The 23,503-nt window shown below is 43.7% G+C and overlaps 1 protein-coding gene across 1 annotated transcript; it reads right to left on the bottom strand.

Annotated features, from left to right (window-relative positions):
* Nucleotides 1-652: 652 nt before the first annotated feature.
* Nucleotides 653-22,421, bottom strand: LOC121570091 (mothers against decapentaplegic homolog 4). Its single transcript, XM_041881570.2, is given in 12 exon segments — nt 653-1,636; nt 1,816-2,123; nt 2,302-2,485; nt 2,626-2,682; nt 2,775-2,876; nt 2,978-3,181; nt 3,316-3,423; nt 3,426-3,500; nt 3,966-4,037; nt 4,193-4,367; nt 19,487-19,727; nt 22,388-22,421. Coding segments are annotated over 11 exon segments (1,743 nt in total). The 5' UTR covers nt 19,724-19,727; nt 22,388-22,421; the 3' UTR covers nt 653-1,415.
* Nucleotides 22,422-23,503: the final 1,082 nt, after the last annotated feature.

Here is a 23,503-nt window from a genome sequence, read left to right as displayed (position 1 = left end):
TTTGCTGAGCTACAGTTCATATAAGGAAATCAGTCAATTGAAATAAATTCATTAGGCCTTAATCTATGGATATCACATGACTGGGCAGGGGTGCAGCCATGGGTGAGCCTGGGAGGACATAGGCCCACCCACTTAGGAGCCAGGCCCAACCAATGGGAAGCCAGGCCCAGCCAATCAGAATTAGTTGTTCCCCACAAAAATGGCTTTATTACAGACAGAAATACTCCTCAGCACCACCACCCCCCCCCCAGACTATCCTGCAGATGAAGAACCCGGATGTGGAGGTCCTGGGCTGGCATGGTTACATGTGGTCTGCGGTTGTGAGACTGGTTGGACGTAACATTGAATTCTCTGGCAACAGCTCTGGTGGACATTCCTACAGTCATCATGACAATTGCACACTCCATCAAAAATCTGTGGCATTGTGTTTCGTTACAAAACTGCACATTTTAGAGTGTCCTTTCATTGTCCCCAGCACAAGGTGCACCTGTGTAATGATCATGCAGTTTAATCAGCTTCTTGATATGCCACACCTGTCAGTTTGATGGATTATCTTGACAAAGGCTAAAATCCCCACTAACAGGGATGTAAACAAATTTGTGCACAAATTTGAGAGAAATAAGCTTTTTGTGCATATGGAATATTTCTGGGATCTTTTATTTCAGCTCATGAAACATGGGACCAACACTTTACATGTTGCGTTTATATTTTTGTTCAGTATAAATATAACTGAGTCACATGATGCAGGTTGATGAAAAAGACTGATAAGAGAAAAGGTTGATGGAGATTGTGGTGACTATTATTTCAATTTCTCCCTTAAGAACAAACAGACCCTACTGAAGGCAGTTAAAGGACAGCAGCATTCTCCAGATGCAATATACCTGTCTGAGTCTGCTGCCCTGTAATCAAGGCATTATTCCAACACTGCTTAAGTGAGAATCCACTGCAGCACATGTGCTATCATTCTGACTTTCTGAACAGTTCCCAAAGTGTTTTATCCAGGCAGATTACCAGGTCATTGGCGGTGCGAGGCCAGTTTCCATTGTTGTGAAACAGTCCATCCCTTACAGTCTCTACCACTACAAGAAAGCATTGATGCCTTTAGTGCAAGTTCCAGTCTCTGTGAAAAGATTGGCTGTTGAGCAAGTACATTTTGCAGCCTAAACTGCTTCAGGAAAATCAGGCGATTCAAACAGGAAAATATATAAAACCATGAAAATACCTTTTCGATAGAAGTTCGATACAAGTTTCTATTAAAGCCTACAGTCTTCAATTCAGGTGGCGTGGAAAAAGGTATTCAATCTAAAACGTACTTTAGTGTTCATGAAGGGCTGTTATCATCCAAACCGAGCAACTGAGACACTGCCACCTCTCTCTCACACACACCCACACATGCACACCCACACACACACAGCTTAGTTGACATGTCCGTGTCCTCCTAGGTCAGCCAGAGGCATGGTGTGCAGCACCTCATCCAGCAGCTGCAGGGCGCGGTGTAGGTGGACCTCCACCCAGCAGGGGGTGTGCTTGATGCTCTGCCGGGGGTAGTCGGGCCCCCAGCCCTTCACAAAGCTGAGCCGCAGGATACACAGCCGCCGCAGGTCATCCACACCTATCCCGGCTGCCGCCGACAGACCTGGGAGAAGAGAGATTTACTGACTGATTAAGCGAGAGAGAGAGAGAGAGAGAGAGAGAGAGAGAGAGAGAGAGAGAGAGAGAGAGAGAGAGAGAGAGAGAGAGAGAGAGAGATAGAGAGAGAGAGAGAAAGAGAAAGAAAGAAAGAGAAAGAGAGTGAGAGAGGACAGAAGTACTCACTGACTGCCGGGGCGATTCCCCCCACACTGCCAGGCCCTGGGATGTTGCCTGCCACTGCTGCAGCCTGAGCTGCTGCTGCAGCCTGGGCCGTGGCTGCCTGCTGCTGCATCTGCCTGTGGCACTGACGCAGGTCAAACACTTTCATGTAGGCCCCGGGGTAGATCTTGTGAACTGCGTCTCCCGGGGCTCGCCCCGCCTCCCGGTCCAGGTAGTAGCTCTGTACGAACACTGCATGGTCGCTAAGGCAACGCATCCACACATCCCCCTCACCACGACACTCCAACTGCACCCCCTTCCCAATGTGCAACCTGGGAAACGGAGATAGGAGTTCACACTGGTGAAGAGAAAAACACAGACACAGGGGATTGTATTTATTGCTATACAGGCAATAAATACATGTTCGCCCGGTGTTTTCTGCACCCCAACAAAGTTCTCCAATAGCTAGCAGTTAGACTAGGTGGGTATATTAGGGGCACGCTGATAGACCTGGCTCTCTCGCTGGCGTCGGTGCGGTGCACGTTGCTGAGCTGGCCCAGACAGAAGCGGTCGCCCCCCGAGGGGTCCACGTATCCATCCACTGTCACCACGGGGCAGTTAGCCAGGACCTTGAACATCTCCCCCACCTGGATGTCCATCTCAAAGTAGGAGATGGAGCACCAGAACTCTGGACCTGGTAACACACAGCACACACAACATGAAATATATTATGAAATACTGCAAAATGGCTGCCATGTGTCCCTCATGTGGGTACCGTACATAGGAGGAGGATGGGGTGAGTTGTACGCTGTGGGGTGTACGCTGTGTGTGTACCTGGATGGTTGGAGACTGGCTGAGGAAAGGCGGGTGCGCTGTGATGTTGCTGAGACCCTTTTAAGAGAAATGAATGAGCAAAAACATATACATATAGTACCAGTCCTGCATTTCTGACAGAAAGATTGATTGACATGTGATTGACATACAGAAGTGGTTGGGGTGGTGCAGTGGTGGTTGCTGGTGGCCTCGCCCATTCTGCTGGGGTCCTACAGGGGTATAGGAGGCCGTGCTGGTGCCTGTCCAGGTCGCTGGAAGATTGTGAAGGAAGAGAACAGACATAGTTGAAACTGACACCATGGAATTGACACCATCTCTGTGACACTGCCAACCTGGTTTGTTAGTAACTCACTGTGATAAGAGCTCTGTGTCTGTGTGTGTTTGGAGCTGCTGCTGTAGTCACTCTGGCTGTGAGGGGTACGGGGCTGGGGGGGTGGTCCATGTGTGGGGGTGGTGGGGGGCGGCGTCTGGGGCATGCCCTGGCTCTGGGGAGAGGCGATCTGGAGCAGGCCCTCGCCGTGGCACCCAGACATGGGCCCCATCATGGAGCTGCTCACTGGAGGAGGGAGATTGGGGGAAGGGGAATAAAGGATGGAAATTGTAAGGGATCAGAAGAGTCTAGTTCTTCCCAGCTGAATTGCTTGTACGGTAGTACTTCTTATTACCAGGTTCAGCTTTAGTCTATCTCACCTGGCGGAGAGAGGGGCATGCTGGGGTAGAGGGTTACGGAGGATGGGGCGCGGGGCGACTCAGAGGGCATCTGCAGAGGGGGGAGGGGCTGGTTGTAGCGCTCAGGCTGGGGGGCATCCTGGAGGGGAGGTCCATCTCAAAACAGTCATGGATGTACTCCTCTTTGATCAGCCGACCTGGAGGACCTTGTAATGAAGGGAGGGGGAAGAGAGAGAGAGAGAGAGAGAGAGAGAGAGAGAGAGAGAGAGAGAGAGAGAGAGAGAGAGAGAGAGAAAGAGAGAGGCAGAAATCAGGCATGAGTCATGTCATGTTATTATTAGATTTTTTATTCATGAATGGATACATTAAATACATTCCTGAATTTACTGTAATTTAGATCAAATTGATGGATGGTATTTATTGTTGCCACTATGTGGGAATGCAGCCTGTGACACCTTGTTGCAGTTTGATTGAGGTGTCCTACTTGTAGTGTAGACTAGCTCAGACAGGTATGAATCTGGCTGGTTTGGAAACTCTGCATTCCATATTTTACGTCAGATTGCCAAGAGTACATCTACAGTATATCTGTATCAAAACAGTAGTATAGTCTGTGCACTTTGGGAAATGTGATAAAAACAGATTTGTTATAATGACTCGCTATTGCTTATTACCATTTTGATGATGTTTGATGATGCTGAAAATAGTGTTTTCCTCCTCACCTGCATTTTGAATGCTGAGACCAACTTGAGGAGAGGGACAAAAAGGGAAACAAAGTTAGAAACAGCATGGTAGTTCTGAAAAAGCCTATGACCCAAAGAGCCTGTTAACAACTTCATATTCTCCTTCCCCATTTGTGCTTCTGTTTCCTTAGAGGAAGTAAAATTGTGAACAGACGCACCGATGCCTGGCGATACCACTCTCTCATAGTGGTAGGGGTTGACACACACATTGTCATACTTGAGGTCAAAGGCGAACTGGCAGAACTTGACATGCTTCAGTTCATTCTTGTGGAGGTCTGGCCAGCGCCAGAGCCTAGCGTAGATCACATGGGGGAACCCTTTCCTCCCAGCTACCTGGAGGGAGAGAGGAGAGAGAATGGAGAATGAGGGCATGGAGGTCTTCCTTTCCAACATCCATTCAGGGCTTTCAGGGTGATTATTTACAGTAGGATGGTGGGTCTCAGACAGGGAACGGGGGAGAGTATGGGGGCTATGATGGGGTTGGAATTTGAGGATGGAGCGAGTGGAACTTTGGGGAATCTAAGTGGAGGGAAAAAGGGAAAGAAACTCAGAGAAAATATGGGAGAGGGAGAAGGAGGAGAGCAAGAGGGTGCTGGTAGACAGGGAGTGGTCGAGGAAACAGGTCATGAATGGAAATTTACATCAATGTTAAACACACTCACAGACATACTCTCTCCAAGCACACACTCTGGGTGGGGGAGGAATAGCCTTGGAGCCATTAAAACATCTCAGACAGAGCTGAATAGCACAAATAGTGACTATCCGAGTCATCAATGGTGTTTCAGGCTTATTCCCAGGTTCTTGTGGAACCAATGTTACTCTGTCCTTGTATTGTGCTGAATGTCCTCAAGTGGGTCTGAGTTGGTCTGAGTATTTGCTATTGAGGAAGAGCGTGAGTTTGACAAAAGAGAGAGCTGGTATAGGGTTAACTCAACAAGCTGAGCTGGAGAGGAATGACATCATGTCTCACCTTTGCTGAGTGTGTGTGTGTGTGTGTGTGTGTGTGACAGTATTTTGGGATCAACATACCCTTTCTGCACTAAAAGAAAGAGAAAGCCAGAATGGACTCTGTAAACTTTTACCTTCTTTTCTTTTCTATTATTCTTGCTTCTTGAAAACCCCCACCCAAGTGACCTTCCACAGACAAAGAGTCAGAGCTGGCAGAGTGCCAGCCCAATTACAGCCAGCAGACTGACAAACACACACACAGCCTACAGTCCTGAACAGAGAATAATACAGTACACACTCATTCTCATATCTAGTTCTCACACACCACATTAATACATGTGTCACTAACAGCCACATATCCACAGGCAATCTCAAATGTAGAAACAGTTGATGTAAGTCAAAATATGCATACAATAATATACACTTTTCATTCTCACTCCCCCTCTCTCTCTCTCGCTCTATCTCTCTCATTATCACACTCTCTCACACACACACAAAATAATGTGGTATGTACGAGATTACAAATATACTTCTACAAACTTTAACACTGAAAAACTCTAGACACAAACACACACACACGCACGTACGCACACACACACCAGAGACAGACAGGCTTAACTTAACCCTGCCCCTTTCCTGTGTCTCAGACAAAACAACCGGCACTACCCCTCCAATACTCCCTCCCTCTCTGTCCCTTGCAAGAGCTGGGGGAGGGGAACTCCCTCTGTCTCCTTCTCTCTCATTCCCTCACTCTCTCTGTAAGCAACTCGTGGGTTACACTTCTACGTATTCGATACTATGTTCATTCTCTAGAAGTTAGCCTATAGGGAGACCTAAACCCCTTGACTTTTTTCTCCTGTTTCTCCTCCCTGTAGTGTGTAAGTAACCCATGTGTTGAATGATTCACTTGTTGAGTTCGAATCTCATCAAGGACAACTTAGCTAATTAGCAACTTTTCAACTACTTACTACTTTTTTGCTACTTTGCAACTACATAGCATGTTAGCTAACCCTTCCCCTAAACTTAACCCTAACATTAACCCTAACCCTAACCTAGCTAACGTTAGCCACCTAGGTAGAATTCGTAACATATCATACTTTTTGCAAATTCGGAACATATTGTACGTTTTGCATAACATATAATACGAATTGTAACTCGTAACATATCATAGGGAATGGCTGATGGACATCCACAAATGAATACATACCATACGAAACGTAAAAACAAATTAATACATACCATACAAATCATAACATACCATACTAAATGGAGTGTCCCGGATTTACATACAGAATTACAGTGGGGAAAAAAAGTATTTAGTCAGCCACCAATTGTGCAAGTTCTCCCACTTAAAAAGATGAGAGAGGCCTGTAAGTTTTATCATAGGTACACGTCAACTATGACAGACAAATTGAGAATTCTTTTTCCAGAAAATCACATTGTAGGATTTTTAATGAATTTATTTGCAAATTATGGTGGAAAATAAGTATTTGGTCACCTACAAACAAGCAAGATTTCTGGCTCTCACAGACCTGTAACTTCTTCTTTAAGAGGCTCCTCTGTCCTCCACTCGTTACCTGTATTAATGGCACCTGTTTAAACTTGTTATCAGTATAAAAGACACCTGTCCACAACCTCAAACAGTCACACTCCAAACTCCACTATGGCCAAGACCAAAGAGCTGTCAAAGGACACCAGAAACAAAATTGTAGACCTGCACCAGGCTGGGAAGACTGAATCTGCAATAGGTAAGCAGCTTGATTTGAAGAAATCAACTGTGGGAGCAATTATTAGGAAATGGAAGACATACAAGACCACTGATAATCTCCCTCGATCTGGGGCTCCACGCAAGATCTCACCCCGTGGGGTCAAAATGATCCCAAGAACGGTGAGCAAAAATCCCAGAACCACACGGGGGGACCTAGTGAATGACCTGCAGAGAGCTGGGACCAAAGTAACAAAGCCTACCATCAGTAACACACTACGCCGCCAGGGACTCAAATCATGCAGTGCCAGACGTGTCCAGGCCCGTCTGAAGTTTCTAGAGTGCATTTGGATGATCCAGAAGAGGATTGGGAGAATGTCATATGGTCAGATGAAACCAAAATAGAACTTTTTGGTAAAAACTCAACTCGTCGTGTTTGGAGGACAAAGAATGCTGAGTTGCATCCAAAGAACACCATACCTACTGTGAAGCATGGGGGTGGAAACATCATGCTTTGGGGCTGTTTTTCTGCAAAGGGACCAGGACGACTGATCCGTGTAAAGGAAAGAATGAATGGGGCCATGTATCGTGAGATTTTGAGTGAAAACCTCCTTCCATCAGCAAGGTCATTGAAGATGAAACGTGGCTGGGTCTTTCAGCATGACAATGATCCCAAACACACCGCCCGGGCAATGAAGGAGTGGCTTCGTAAGAAGCATTTCAAGGTCCTGGAGTGGCCTAGCCAGTCTCCAGATCTCAACCCCATAGAAAATCTTTGGAGGGAGTTGAAAGTCTGTGTTGCCCAGCGACAGCCCCAAAACATCACTGCTCTAGAGGAGATCTGCATGGAGGAATGGGCCAAAATACCAGCAACAGTGTGTGAAAACCTTGTGAAGACTTACAGAAAACGTTTGACCTGTGTCATTGCCAACAAAGGGTATATAACAAAGTATTGAGAAACTTTTGTTATTGACCAAATACTTATTTTCCACCATAATTTGCAAATAAATTCATAAAAAATCCTACAATGTGATTTTCTGGATTTTTTTTCTAATTTTGTCTGTCATAGTTGACGTGTACCTATGATGAAAATTACAGGCCTCTCTCATCTTTTTAAGTGGGAGAACTTGCACAATTGGTGGCTGACTAAATACTTTTTTTCCCCCACTGTATATGAAATGCTCTCACACCAGGATGCGCACACATGGTATGGGCTTTTTTAAAATGAAGACACCTGTACCATGTCAGATATAGAGTTGAAATGTATTCAGTTTTGAGTTTGCATCACAATATTACACTTTATATATATCACAGAAGACTGAAATATAACAAAACCGTTTGACATAGAAACACAGAATTTTCGCAAAAACAAGCGTTTCTGTTAGATTAATTTGTATTTTAAGAATAATGACTAAAGGATTTCACCCCAAATACAGTATAAATGTGTGAACGGTGTTAGAGTTATAATGTAGTGGCAACCCACTAACAGAGGGGGGCGGGACTAAACATTCCAGGGTGAAGGGGACTGAGAAAACGGGTTTAAAAAAAGCCTCCTAAAGGTGGGCGGAGCAAAGTGCCTTTGTGTGTCAAGGGGTATAAAATAGGAGTGTATGGGTTTTGGCGCCAGAGCTCTCCATGAATAAAAATACAGATCATTCTTGCTGGTTGTGGACCTTGAATCATTTATGATTAAAACCAGAGCCTTACAACCTCTGGTAATGATTCAAGCTTAGGTTGAATTAGAGATAGAAATTCTCGTGACAAGTGGTCCTTCGAGCCGGATTTTAAATACGTCTTTGTCGTTCTAAGGACACCGAAACCGTGCACGGGCGGGTGATTGCATCCGTGGAGAATAGTCCTGGCCTTCGACGTTAAGGTTATAAACAGGCCGGTGATTACTCTTATGAACGATAAAGACGTTAACGAGTTTGAAAAAGCATTTAAATCCAAACTGCAAGGAAAAGGTCAGTAATTTTTATTCATGGATTTTGGTGAAATGATTTGAACTTGTATGAGAATAGTAATTATTGTGGAGGGCAGAGAATAGTTACCAAAATCTCATAAGAGAATTAAAAGGGAGGGGGTCTGAAATGACTCAAGGTGAATGGCCATCACCAAAAATAAACTAGTTCATATTGAGATTGTACGGGGTACAGTGTTACAATATAAACAGGAAGGGGGATAATTTTCGTCGTGTGCGATACATACATTAAACAGGTCAAAAGTCGCGTAAACAACTGGGGATTTGCTCTAACTCTGTCTGTTTCATGAAACTGGAGCAGTTACGACCTCTAGGTTACGGATAGTGTTAGCAAATGATCGTATAATGTTGTATACGTGTGAGACTTGATGATCCATCGGAATACGTGATAATTGTTTCAAGGAGGGACTGAATTAGATCACGTGAGAAAAAATGGTTATCTGACCCCTTTCATGAAACCGGAGTTTTAAAAAAAACTCTGGGTTACGGGTTAGATAATTTAAATGGTTAATTACAAAAGCAGATCATAACATTGGCTCAAGAGACGCATTTAATAATAACTCCTAGGAAAATAATTCTGGATTGAATAATTACTAAACGGGGGGATTTCTTATTTTTCCACCATGGGAAATAAATATTCTAAAGAGGTCAGAGAATTAACGGGGGATGAAAGATATATGTTAGGAAGAGATCGAAGAAATATGTTTTATGGATCCATTTGGGAGAAGAGGTATGGATTTATTGGGCATCTCGATGTGGAAAAGTTAGAAGTTATGATTAAGCAGATGCATGTAAACTGTGGAACGGATTTGAAAAAACAGCGAGGGGAGGGGCTAGAGACAGCGAGGGTCTTTTTGAAGCGCGAAGGAGAGAGGAAGTGCTTTAACTGTAACAAAGAGGAATATTTGGCAAGGGAGTGTAAGGCCCCGTGTAAATACTGTAACAGAACAGGTCATAACCATCGTGACTGCAGGGGTAAAGGAAAGGGCAGTGTCGGAGATAGGACAGTCTATTTTTTGGTTCAACGGGTAAAATGATTTGGTTCAAAAAGAAATGATTTGTGTCGATTAAGATGTGGTCCTCTGTAGCTCAGCTGGTAGAGCACGGCGCTTGTAACGCCAAGGTAGTGGGTTCGATCCCCGGGACCACCCATACACAAAAAAAATAAAATAATGTATGCACGCATGACTGTAAGTCGCTTTGGATAAAAGCGTCTGCTAAATGGCATATTATTATTATTATTATTATTGGCTAAAAACACCACGAAGCGATTATTTGAGAGGTACCTATAAAATTCCAACGATATATACGTATGAACTTTCTCACCCAAACGTAGACGTACGTCATGAGTGAGAAAGTAGAGAATAAATACATTTGCATTTTTGGTCATTTGGCAGACGCTCTGGTCCGGAGCGACTTGCAGGAGCGGTGGGGGTTGGGTGCCTTGCTCGGGGGCACATCGGCAGATTTTTCGCCTGGTCGGCTCGGGAGTTGGAGCCGGCGACCTCTCGGTTGCTGACACGGTGCTCTTGGTTACTGGGCTACCAGCCGGCCGATATGAGTTTAAGGTTGTGCCGTTGTTTGATTAGGTAATAAGGTTATGTGATAAGGTTTAATGGGTAATCGGACCATAACTAAAGTGGTTATAGAAGCAATGTATAAATAGTAGAGAGCCAATAGAGGGTTCCATTGAACTATTATGTTTTGTTGGGCATTTGAATGGCATAAGGTGAAATCTGTGTGTATGAGGGAATTCAACGGCTGGTATGAATGATAACCGGATACTACTTAGTATTTGGTTGGTTAATGCTGAATGGAAGATTTGAGGCGTGGTTGGGAGGTAACTAGGAAGACGCACTTATTCAATGGGGAATGGGTGTAGGGAGAGAGAGTTTTTACGTATATTAAAAGTTGCATTAGATAGCTTTAGTAGTATTCTAGATAGGTCTATGAAAATATGTTACAAGTACGAATGACATTATTTCCTAAGAAGGAAGATTTGTAGGGAAGGTCCCCGCGCCTCCCCCATAATGTAGGAAGGAGCAGGAGAGGGGGGGAGAGGTGAGAGACAGTACATAGTTCAGATGGTAGGAATGTCATTAAGTGTATGCTTATCAACGATTTCAAGTATTTGTTTTATTGATTGGGGCCGAATCAGAGAGAACGGTTAAAGAGATTGAATGGCGAGCTGGAGTGCCGATAGAGCTGTGAAAATTGAGTTGAGGACAAAGGAGAATAATTTATGGCTTTGGTTGGCGGGAAAAAAAAATGGAGACAGTCCAGCCAGTTAGATTGAGCTGGAAAATTTCAAGTAGAGGTATAAAGACTTTACTGAAAGGAAGTGCTTTGATGAATTCAAATGGCATATTATATTATTATTATTATTATATTGTATGAAAATAAATGGTGGATTCTAAAAAATTAATAATTTTGTTTCGTTACGTGAACAATGGGATATCATTTTTACTATTAGGATGATGGATTGAAAAAACATTGGTTATAAGTATGAAGTTATTAAACAATAGGTTTACATTTTAAGAACATCAATGCAACAAGTTGCAATGAGGAAAGGAATAGTAAATTGGGGAGATAAAGGGGAAAATAACTGAGTTGTATAATAATTTGAGGGAACATTACCATCGACATGCAGACTTCTCCAAAGTACATGAATGTAAACAGGAAGACAGTGAGACCATCAGCCAATACTTAGAGAGACTGAGAAATGTATTTAACGCAAATAGTGGCATACCTGAGCCTCCCCAGGGGCAGGGAAATGATACTCCGTACCATCAGCAGCTAAAAATAGCATTCCTTAGTGGAATGAGACCAGAAATAAGCAGGAATATTAAGAGGAATTTAGTGGGATGGGGAACTACTTCGTTAGCCGAGGTCAAGAGATTCAGTGGGGAAAAAAAGTATTTAGTCAGCCACCAATTGTGCAAGTTCTCCCACTTAAAAAGATGAGAGAGGCCTGTAATTGTCATCATAGGTACACGTCAACTATGACAGACAAAATGAGGAAAAAATATCCAGAAAATCACATTGTAGGATTTTTAATGAATTTATTTGCAAATTATGGTGGAAAATAAGTATTTGGTCACCTACAAACAAGCAAGATTTCTGGCTCTCACAGACCTGTAACAACTTCTTTAAGAGGCACCTCTGTCCTCCACTCGTTACCTGTATTAATGGCACCTGTTTGAACTTGTTATCAGTATAAAAGACACCTGTCCACAACCTCAAACAGTCACACTCCAAACTCCACTATGGCCAAGACCAAAGAGCTGTCAAAGGACACCAGAAACAAAATTGTAGACCTGCACCAGGCTGGGAAGACTGAATCTGCAATAGGTAAGCAGCTTGGTTTGAAGAAATCAACTGTGGGAGCAATTATTAGGAAATGGAAGACATACAAGACCACTGATAATCTCCCTCGATCTGGGGCTCCACGCAAGATCTCACCCCGTGGGGTCAAAATGATCACAAGAACGGTGAGCAAAAATCCCAGAACCACACGGGGGGACCTAGTAAATGACCTGCAGAGAGCTGGGACCAAAGTAACAAAGCCTACCATCAGTAACACACTACGCCGCCAGGGACTCAAATCCTGCAGTGCAAGACATGTCCCCCTGCTTAAGCCAATACATGTCCAGGCCCGTCTGAAGTTTGCTAGAGTGCATTTGGATGATCCAAAAGAGGATTGGGAGAATGTCATTTGGTCAGATGAAACCAAAATAGAACTTTTTGGTAAAAACTCAACTCGTCGTGTTTGGAGGACAAAGAATGCTGAGTTGCATCCAAAGAACACCATACCTACTGTGAAGCATGGGGGTGGAAACATCATGCTTTGGGGCTGTTTTTCTGCAAAGGGACCAGGACGACTGATCCGTGTAAAGGAAAGAATGAATGGGGCCATGTATCGTGAGATTTTGAGTGAAAACCTCCTTCCATCAGCAAGGGCATTGAAGATGAAACGTGGCTGGGTCTTTCAGCATGACAATGATCCCAAACACACCGCCCGGGCAACGAAGGAGTGGCTTCGTAAGAAGCATTTCAAGGTCCTGGAGTGGCCTAGCCAGTCTCCAGATCTCAACCCCATAGAAAATCTTTGGAGGGAGTTGAAAGTCCGTGTTGCCCAGCGACAGACCCAAAACATCACTGCTCTAGAGGAGATCTGCATGGAGGAATGGGCCAAAATACCAGCAACAGTGTGTGAAAACCTTGTGAAGACTTACAGAAAACGTTTGACCTGTGTCATTGCCAACAAAGGGTATATAACAAAGTATTGAGAAACTTTTGTTATTGACCAAATACTTATTTTCCACCATAATTTGCAAATAAATTCATTAAAAATCCTACAATGTGATTTTCTGGATTTTTTTTCCTCATTTTGTCTGTCATAGTTGACGTGTACCTATGATAAAAATTACAGGCCTCTCTCATCTTTTTAAGTGGGAGAACTTGCACAATTGGTGGCTGACTAAATACTATTTTCCCCCACTGTATGCAATCCATCATGAGCAGAATAGTAGACAGGATAGAGTAAGAAAAGAACAGAAGGGAGCAGAGTATTTAATGGCCACTCTAGGGGAAATAGCTGGTAGAGGTAGAACTCCAGAATAGAAGGGGAGAGAGATTTTCCTAGGGGGTGGATCAAATAATTGATAATGGATCATTTGAGATGAGATCACATGTAGCAGATTTAGGGTAATCCATTAAATAATCATTGTATACTCAATTAATTTTGAGTGGTTTTATGGATTAGTTATGAGGAATTAGATTGATACAAACATTATTGATGGGTTAGGACTGGGGATATCTGTATCATGTTTTGTGTGTCCTATCATCTTTAGATTACTGATGGTAATTGAAGGTTAACAAAATGTATAACCAGGAGAAAGAGATTAGCTTATCTCATTGGAATGTTGCTCAGGGCGAGGGAGAGCAGTAGTGAAGTTAGGCAGTATTTAGGTCATAAAAGTGAGCTACCAAATTAAGTTGAGCCTGGCTATCTTTGATTGTTGTTTTTCAATTGGGTTTTTCAAATAAAAAACAACACACCCAGCATGATGTTTATAAAGGGTTGTTATGTTGAATTTAGGGGATTTTCAGCAGTTCATGGGTGGTGTTTGCTATGCTGTGGGATGGAATGGTTTGTTGGGTGATATTTGAAACTAAATTGATGCAATGAGCTGCAGTAATCAGAGGAAGGTACAATCGAAGGCGAAGCAGCTATTGCATAGATCATTGATTTAGCAATAAGATCAGGAAGATAGGGACTAGATGGAAAAATATATATATATAGATGAAGAATGATGAGCTTTTTGGTGATGATGGACTGCTGTAAAGCTTGGGTACTCCATTATGTACTGCATACTGGTAAATTAAGTGATCTTATCTATGGGAAGGCAATGGCAGCCCATGGTAAAATCATTTGGAACTCTGAGGAGGAAGAACAGTTTATGTTGTTGCTCTCTTCCCAAACAGTCTTAGCTTTTCATACATATATCAGGGATGTTACCCAAATGGTAGAGAGTAAAGAGGGATATGACATTGGTCGTGATTTAAAGATGATGATGGGTTTTTTTTTGGTGGGCTATTAGATATATATAGAGGTTTTTATTCTTTGTTGCTAGGCAGAAGACTTAGGTGACCTAGGGTCGAAGTGCTTGCTCTTACTTCAATCCATGGCTGTCTTTTGTCTCTCTTCAAACATTGTGAAGGGAGCGGCACCAGGATTAAGCAGAGTTCAGGCTAAAACCTGTCTCTCCTTTGCTATCTTCTTGATTGATTACAGCAGGAGGGGGGGTTGTGTTAGGTTTGAAATATTTAAATATGGACTTGTCATGACCAACAATCAGTCTTCAGGTCAAGCCCGGGAGAGCCGGGGTAGAACAGAGTTTGAACTAAACATAAGTGTTTTTACAAGATAACAGATTGATTGATTGGATTACTAATTGATTCTGAACTGAATGAAAGTCGAATTTAGCCGCCATAAAGACAAAGGAAGTGGGAGGAGCAATAAAGAAGCAAAAGACAGTCTGAAAAATGAAAGGCTTGGCAATTGGTTGATAAATTACCTAAGTGATTGTTTAGGTAGGTGGTAATATTGACACATGAGCAGAACTATGTGTCAAGAGGGGGGAAGAGGCTAATGGTAGGATTAAATAATATACGAAGGAGAGGACAAAAAACATTTTTTTTAGATACAGTCTAGAAAGAGAATGCAGTCAGAAATTGTTAGATTAATCTGAACATGTGTGAAGATAGTTTATTAACCACACCCGTATGTCAGAGGTTTTGTGCCCCACAGGTGAACTAAAGGAGAAGGTGACTGTCATGACCCACTCTATCTAACCAGGTGACTGGTGAGCATCCAGTCCCTAAAGAAGAAAAACTGGAAGCAGGCCTGTTGGGAAGGGCCCTATCAGGTTATATTGGTCACTGCCTTGGCCATTAGAATAGCAGAGAGAGTAAACTGGGTCCATGTTACCCACTGCAAGAGGGTAAGACCACATACAAGCACCACTGAAACACACACAGAGTTGGAGAGAAGAACTGAACCAATAAGGTCCGGGGATCACCTCTGTTAACGAAGATCTCCTACCCCGACCTATCATCACTGTAGTGTGTTCTTAGGGTGTGAGTATGGGGTGGTACCCAGCAGAAGGACTAAAGGCAGGAGAGGGTTGGCGGTTTTGGGGAATATGGGTGACCCTGAGCTGCATCATAGTCTCTGCAATAGTCTTGGTATGTCAAGATCCACCACCACCTCGCACCAATTACGCTATGGCCTTACCATTATTAAGAAATAAAAGGGAAGCGACCCGACATACTGACCGTCAAGGACGAGTGATCTACAAAATAGGAGTCAGAGAAGGGTGGGGAGTAAGATTCAAAATTAGGATTAGGGATTTTATCAGGACGGATAAGCAAGCAACGTGGGATTATAAAATCCCATTGTATTTATGTTCAGCTCCCTCGGTGGATTGTTCCTGGGCTCAGGTATTTAGACATACTGGGGGATGGAGAGATGAGACGGGGGGGCTGGATGTCCAGATGGAGGATAAGAAGGTATAACGACATCCCCACGGAGATGGTAGTAACAATAGTAAAGGTCACTAAAGAGGACATGAAAAGAACTTACTGGGCTTGCGCGGACGAATACGGACGGGATACTTGTCTAAGATTACATTTGATGGAGTCAAAAGATATGGAGCGCACAGGTACTGTCATTAATCCATTAATAGCAATAGACCGAGTAGATCAGTCAAGGGATGACGGAGTCAATTCAACTAACCCGTCCACTATGAAAGATTTTCTCCTCCAAGAATGGAACCAAGGGGAAGTGGAGGGGGTCCCTGATGAGAATCTCTGGTTGAAGTGGATGAAGTACACCGCTAGGGCCTTGTGGGAGACCAATTGTTATGTATGCTCCATTGGGCGACTGACAATGTTGACCGCCCCAATGCCAAAGGCAATGTTTCCCTGTGTATTAGACCTGGGGTCCAATCAAAAAGAGCCCAATTGCACAGGGATTGGGCTGGCAAAGTTGACTTACTCGGCCAGCCCACCTAGATTCACTTTAACTCCTGGCGAATACCAGTGTTGCAGACATAGAAATGGCACCTGTAACTTGGGTGATTTTGATGGCTGTAAGGAGAAAATTAATGTGACTGATTTAGATAAGGAAGGGAGGGGAAAAGTATGAACCTTACCATCCCTCTGACTGATGTGTGATGGGCATGTACTAACAAAGGGAGCATTCGACAGACATTACCAGAAGGATGAGTGGGTACTTGTGCACCAGTACTGTTGGTCCAAACCTGTAAGAATTTCATCAAAGACCAGTGACAGGAAGAATAATCAGGAGGAGGAGAAATATAGGTCAGGAAGGAAATAGCCCAATTTGGATAGATGGTATAGGCATCCCCAGGGGTGCTCCAGACGAATACAAAGCTATGAATCAAATATGGGAGGGTTTTACCACAAACATTTTCTGGTGGGTGACAATAAACAAGAATGTGGATTGCATAAATTATATCTATTACAACCAACAACGATTTATTAACCAGACTAGAGATGCAGTAAAGGGGATCTTCGAGCAATTATCTGCCATCCCGCTCATAACTTAGTAGAGGTTGGTTTTAGATCAGGCAGAAAGGGCCGGTGTCTATAGAATGATAAGCCATTGTTGCACATTTATCCCTAACAACACCACACTGGATGGGACAGTCACCAGAGCTCTTACAGAATTAACTGCACTAAGTGAAGAATGAACTGAGAACTCAGAAGTTAGTACATCGTGGATAGGGTGGTTTGATGAAATGTTTGGTAAATGGAAAACCATTGCAGCCACCATCTTAGGAGCGGTCAGTGTTTGTATGGGTATTCTTGTATTATGTGGTTGTTGTCTTGTTCCCTGTGTCAGAGGATTGGTGAGTCAGGCGTTGGTGAAATGCAGTATCTAATCAATGATGAGAGATGGACTGACTCCGGACTCTGACCAGGGGAATGTGAAAAACTATCCTCCAGGCTTGGTGGATGACGAGGATTTGGACCCTGAAAGACCGCAATTGGATGAAATGTTTATTAGTTCTGACGTAATCTCTGAGATTAATCATGCTTGTAAAATACATTTATCCTGAATGTGAAAACATTTAGTCAAAGGGGTGGATTGTTAGATTAATTTGTATTTTAAGAATAATGACTAAAGGATTTCACCCCAAATACAGTATAAATGTGTGAACGGTGTTAGAGTTATAATGTAGTGGCAACCCACTAACAGAGGGGGGTGGGACTAAACATTCCAGGGTGAAGGGGACTGAGAAAACGGGTAAAAAAAAGCCTCCTAAAGGTGGGCGGAGCAAAGTGCCTTTGTGTGTCAAGGGGTATAAAACAGGAGTGTATGGGTTTTGGCGCCAGAGCTCTCCATGAATAAAAATACAGATCATTCTTGCTGGTTGTGGACCTTGAATCATTTATGATTAAAACCAGAGCCTTACAACCTCTGGTAATGATTCAAGCTTAGGTTGAATTAGAGATAGAAATTCTCGTGACAGTTTCTCTGTGAAATGTCAACGGAGCACTGAGCGTATACCAAGCTTTTTATTTTCAAAGCCTTTTACATTTAATTCAGCTCGTGTCATGATAACTTTGCTTTTTGCGACAACCACCACAAAATGTAAAATCCTCAAAAGTTTTTACGAGAAACATGCACCGCTATGTCAACAAAGCTCAGTGCTTATTATCGGATGTATTAGGTTACTGTTAATGATATGTTAGAGAAAGACCCCACTGAATGATTCAGAACATGAATAATCATATTTGCTTTGGTAAAATGTATTTTATAACATAAGGAAGTGAATTTCATCACCAAAGAGTGGGTGGACACCATAAATTATATGAACTGGCTAGCCAGATTGATAGCTAGCTAGCTAAGTTAGCTAGCTAAAAAGCTAGCAACGAACCAAAACATTGTCTAGAAAGTTGCTTTTAGGTTGCTGCATGCAGACTCCTGTTTTGTTTATACTTTTTCATAATGACAAGGACAAGTTTGATGTCGGAGAACAACAATAGAATGTTCATGATTTAATGCGTGTCAAAACCGGTAAGATGATAAGGGATGTTTACTGACGGTTTGGCGGGACTTTTAAACATTCACTATATATACAAAAGTATGTGGACACCCCTTCAAATTAGTGTTTGGCTATTTCAGCCACACCCGTTGCTGACAGGTGTATAAAATCGAGCACACAGCCATGCAATCTCTATAGACAAACATTGGCAGTAGAATGGCCTTACTGAAGAACTCAGTGACTTTCAACGTGGCACCGTCATAGGATGCCATCTTTCCAACAAGTCTGCCCTCCTAGAGCTGTCCCGGTCAACTGTAAGTGCTGTTATTGTGAAGTGGAAACGTCTAGGCGCAACAACGGCTCAGCCGTTGCATAGTGCCAACGTTCAAGTTTGGTGGAGGAGGAATTATGGTCTGGGGTTGTTTTTCATGGTTCGGGCTAGGCACCTTAGTTCCAGTGAAGGGTAATCTTAATGCTACAGCATACAATGACATTCTAGACGGTTCTGTGCTCCCAACTTTGTGGTAACAGTTTGGGGAAGGCCCTTTCCTGTTTCAGCATGACAATGCCCCCGTGCACAAAGCAAGGTCCATACAGAAATGGTTTGTCGAAATCGGTGTGGAAGAACTTGCCTGCACCTTTGGGATGAATTGGAACGCCAACTGCGAGCCAGGCCTAATAGCCCAACATCAGTGCCCGACCTCACTAATGCTCTTGAGGCTGAATGGAAGCAAGTCCCCGCAGCAATGTTCCAACATCTAGTGGAAAGCCTTCCCAGAAGAATGGAGGCTGTTATAGCAGTAAAGGGGGGACCAACTCCATATTAATGACCATGACTTTGGAATGAGATGTTTGATAAGCAGGTGTCCACATACTTTTGGTTATGTAGTGTTTTACCGCAATAATGACTGGCATAAATAAAAGTACAGGCTTTGTTGCTGGCAGTACCTTGCAGATATAAAGAAAAGTCTGCAAAAAGTTGGTGACATGCTAAAGTTGGTGGCAAAACATATTGGTTTGAAAGGTGTATTAGTCAGTCATCAAAAGCAACCAGCTATTGGTCAATGAGTTAACAGCGTCTTTGTGCCATACCACTAATAACAATTCATCAGTGAATAATTAATTAATGAGATCCACTGATTTCATAAACAGTCCCTCGATAGTCCCTCTACAGTCCCTCTATAATCAGTGATACCGTACCGGCCTAGGCCTCATTCAACCCAACATAACAGTAGCCTACCTGCAGGCGTCCATCAAGCGTCCTCTGGATAGTGACACACTTGCTGGGATGAACTCCGTTGGTGGTGATGGCGGTGATGAGCGAGTCCAGCTCATCCTTCTTCTCCTTCAGCTTCTTCACCAGGCTCTCTATGGCACGCTTGGCAAAGCCCTCGTTCTCACCGCCCTGTCGGTGGCACATGAGGCTGTGCACGATGCTCAGGCAGGCATCGTTGCTGTTGGGGGGGTTCACTGACATCTCCCTGGGTTGAGGGGGGTTGGAGGGGGGAGGTGAGAGACCATTATGATGAAGCAACCAAATACAATTGATTTATAAATTGATTTGATTGTTGTTTGATCACTGACACTACAGTGACGTCTGAAGCTGAGATGGTACTTTAGGTCAAGGTTCAAGTCATAGGCTATCAGCAACCAAGGTCCCTATAACAATCCAATAACAACTTTACCAATATTAACAACACAACATGTGTGGGCTTTTACAGAGCAGATGATACAAAGCAGGCCATGTAAACACAGAATTGAGTAGGCCAAAAGTACTTTATCCTTAAATAGGTATTTACTGCTTATCTGACATTGACATTCTTATGATGCATGTGAAGTGTAGGGTGGCATGTAGCCTAGCAGTTAAGAGTGTTGGGCCAGTAAACGAAAGGTCGCTGGATCGAATCCCCAAGCCGACCAGGTGAAAAATCTGTCGATGTGCCCTTCAGCAAGGCACTTAACCCTAATTGCTGTTGTAAGTCACTCTGGATAAGAGCGTCTGCTAAATGACTAAAATGTAAATGTGGGCTCTGATGGTGACATATGTTGTTTACAAATATCCCTCCGTGTGTCATACTAGTGGTGAAGTAGAGCTTGTTTTGCTTTGCACAACTAGTCAGAAAAAACAATAATGCAGAAAATGTGTGATTTCCTTAAGTAGGCTATATAACAATCCATTTTGATAAAGATAATAACTGTAATAAAGTATAATAAACAGAAATGCTCCACTGAAGAAATTGTAAGACCATTTTGGATGTAAAAAGTAACTTGTTTACATGTTTACAAAAGCATGTAGGCCTACTGGGGGGGAAATATAATCACCTCTACAAGCAAAGCAACGTTACGTGTAGGCTACAGTGTACACAGTACTTTGACAGAGGATAGACAAATTGTCTTGAGAGTAGTTGCATGAGGGGGGGGGGGGGTTCTCTGTCTGTCTGTCTGTCTCACTATGCTGACCTAACTGTAGGCTATAGGTCTGTCAACAATCCATGTGACTCAGACTGGTTTGGTCAGATACAAAATCCCTATGGGAATAATCAATACCAAAATGTAGTTTACTTACAAATCAACAGGAGAACTGGACAAATAAGTAGAGGGAGATCTGAAGCAGTATTCCAAATATATTTCCCCCTTTACCCCTCTCTCTGTGGAGCTGTCTGTCTCGACTGTTATCAGTCTATCAGCCTCTCTCGCTCCCTTCGTTCATCCTGCTGCTCCCTCTGCTCTTCTCTAGTTTGCTTGCAATAACAAAAGGGGTAGAAAGAGAGTTGTCTCCAGCAAAAAGTCGAGCCAATCGCTGCGCCCGTTTCATTCCAGACGGTGGGGCTCTCGGCCAACTATGACGCTGCTCTCTCACAGCTCACAGTCAGCCACCCGGGGCTGATGTCTGTCTGGGTTGCTTGTTGATTGACAGGTCTGTGCGGCTGTTGTTTTTTTTAAGGTGGCGCCGGTGAGATTACTCCGCCCATTCTCGCTACCCGCTCGTCCAACCAACTCCAGTGGATCTCCTCTCTGTGTAGAAAAAACGGAGTCCTTGTGTGACCAACTCTGGACGCCGTTTCCCGATAGCTAAACAACCGTGTGTAGAATGAAGTTTTTAACAAACACTACGGATTGCAGCACCGAACAAATGTGTGTAGAATGAAGTGTTTAACTAAAACTACTGATTGCAGCACCCAAAAAAAACCCCGCAGTTACACCGGACAAACATAGGTACAAGGTAGGCATTAACGAATGGACATTTTTCAAGAATCGACTGATATGGACTCGATGGTACACTCCGCCGACACTCATAGCAATTATTAAGATTAAAATATCACTTTATAGGTCAATTACGCAAACGAAATTTGACTTCCGCTTTTAACCCAACCCCTCCAAAAAGACACATAAAGGATTCACATTTTTCCAGTTGCTGGCTCGCCTCTCTAACCGCTAGGCTACCTGCCACCCAAAAAACCCATATGCTTTTCGCAGCTACCCAGAGGTGGTGCGGGAACAGTATTCTTGCGAATTTCAATGATGTGCTGTCTGTCCGTCAAATCGTGCGGTGTTGTCCTAAATCATCTACCTGATTCCAGGTTACAAATGACTTGTTATTGACAGCCGCTTGAGGGCAACTGTCAGATGGCAGTATAGACAGATGTCGTAGGTATGGACCCATCACCTGTAGGTGTTTGTTTTTTGTATATCAATGGCTCTGCATTTTATGGTCTGTTGCTGCTCTCTAGTGGCGAGTTCTAGCAGTACCACGTGTGTGTTTTCAGATCAAATTGCCATGTAAAAATGTGTATGTTTCTTAGGTCTGAATCACATTTGGATGTAATAGAAAGAATGAAAACCAGCAGACACTCAACCCTAGAGTAGTTGACTTTGCTTCATATGCTAGCAGCCCGTTTAGCCGCTTGGGCCAGACTGCACTAACCAGCTGAGTGAGTGTCATGAGGGGTGGCCTTATGCTTGTCGATTAGTTAGCAACGGCGTTTAGTGTTGCCAACTTAACGACTTTGTCGCTATATTTAGCGAGTATTCAGACCCCTCTAGCGACACATTTTCAAAAAAGCGACTAGCGACAAATCTAGCGACTTTTTCCTGGTGTTATTGGAGACTTTTGGAGACTGACGTGAACCAAAGCACTCACAGGCGGCCCAGTCCTCGCGCAGCAGTCCCTCCCAGCTGCAGTCAGAGCAGGAGATGTTCACCCCTCCGCGTCCAGAATGCAAATGAATCGCGCATGCGGGAAGCCGCCGATGGCTGATCCCGCTCTGGCTTACATTCAGGGCGGGATGTAAATGTAGGTTGTTTTTGACTCACTTTTTGTCTCTCCCACGACGTTATTCCGCGACTTTTAGGACAGCCAATAGCTACTTTCCTTACTGAGGAGTTGGCAACACTGATGTGCAGGGCAGCGCCTAGAAGAGGCGCAGGGTTAGAGCACTGGTCTTGTTAATCAGGGTTCGCTTGTTCAATTATCGCTGGGGCCTTCCTTGAGGGGGTTACATGTTTTGGCCCAGTTGATGTGTGTGACCCAGGCAATACCCTTCATGGTCAGAGTCTCTGATGTCACCAATCCAATTTGTTTTAATCGTTGTTGCTTTTTACCGGTATTACACGAACCAACATGTATGTGTACAAAATGTCTATGTAGTGGACATGAGTCAGGCTCATGGTCTCGTAATGAGGTAGCCCTGCCTGCGACTTCAAAATCAGTGTCACCCTCAGCCCAAAAGGAATCTCCTCTTGGTCAAATGGTCAAGATGTTAGTATATCCCATGGGAGACCAGGGTTTAGATCCAGCCCGTTACAATGGTACCCGACGTGGGGCGGACTCTCGTGGGGGAGGAGGTACAAGGGGGGTGAATGTAGCAGACATTAATCGGGTTTATGGTCTCATGATGAGGATGCCCTGCCCTCGGGTGTCTATTTTTAGGACTGATAGCCAAAGTACTAGTATTTGAATCCAAGTTTATTCTGAGCAATATCAGATTTAAAAAAATAACTGCAGTAGGTGCACAGACAGTTGTTGTGGTTATTGTGTGGCTGCTTAAACTGACAAGTCAAACTCTGAACAGAACTTTCATTCTGAACACCAAACCACCATTAATATAACCACTAGATGGAACCATACCTTAACAAGCCCATTTCTTCTACCTCAGCAGTCACTCATCAAACGTTACTTGGTCTGACTAATGCTAGGCAGCAGACACAAGTGGTTTCAGAACATTGTACATCCAGAGACCACCACTCTCCAGTAGGC

This window comes from Coregonus clupeaformis, chromosome 28 (genome assembly GCF_020615455.1).
Source record: "Coregonus clupeaformis isolate EN_2021a chromosome 28, ASM2061545v1, whole genome shotgun sequence".
NCBI lineage: Eukaryota > Metazoa > Chordata > Actinopteri > Salmoniformes > Salmonidae > Coregonus > Coregonus clupeaformis.
The sequence above is the reverse complement of the archived record's forward strand: the minus strand, read 5'-3'. Positions and strand labels throughout refer to the sequence as shown.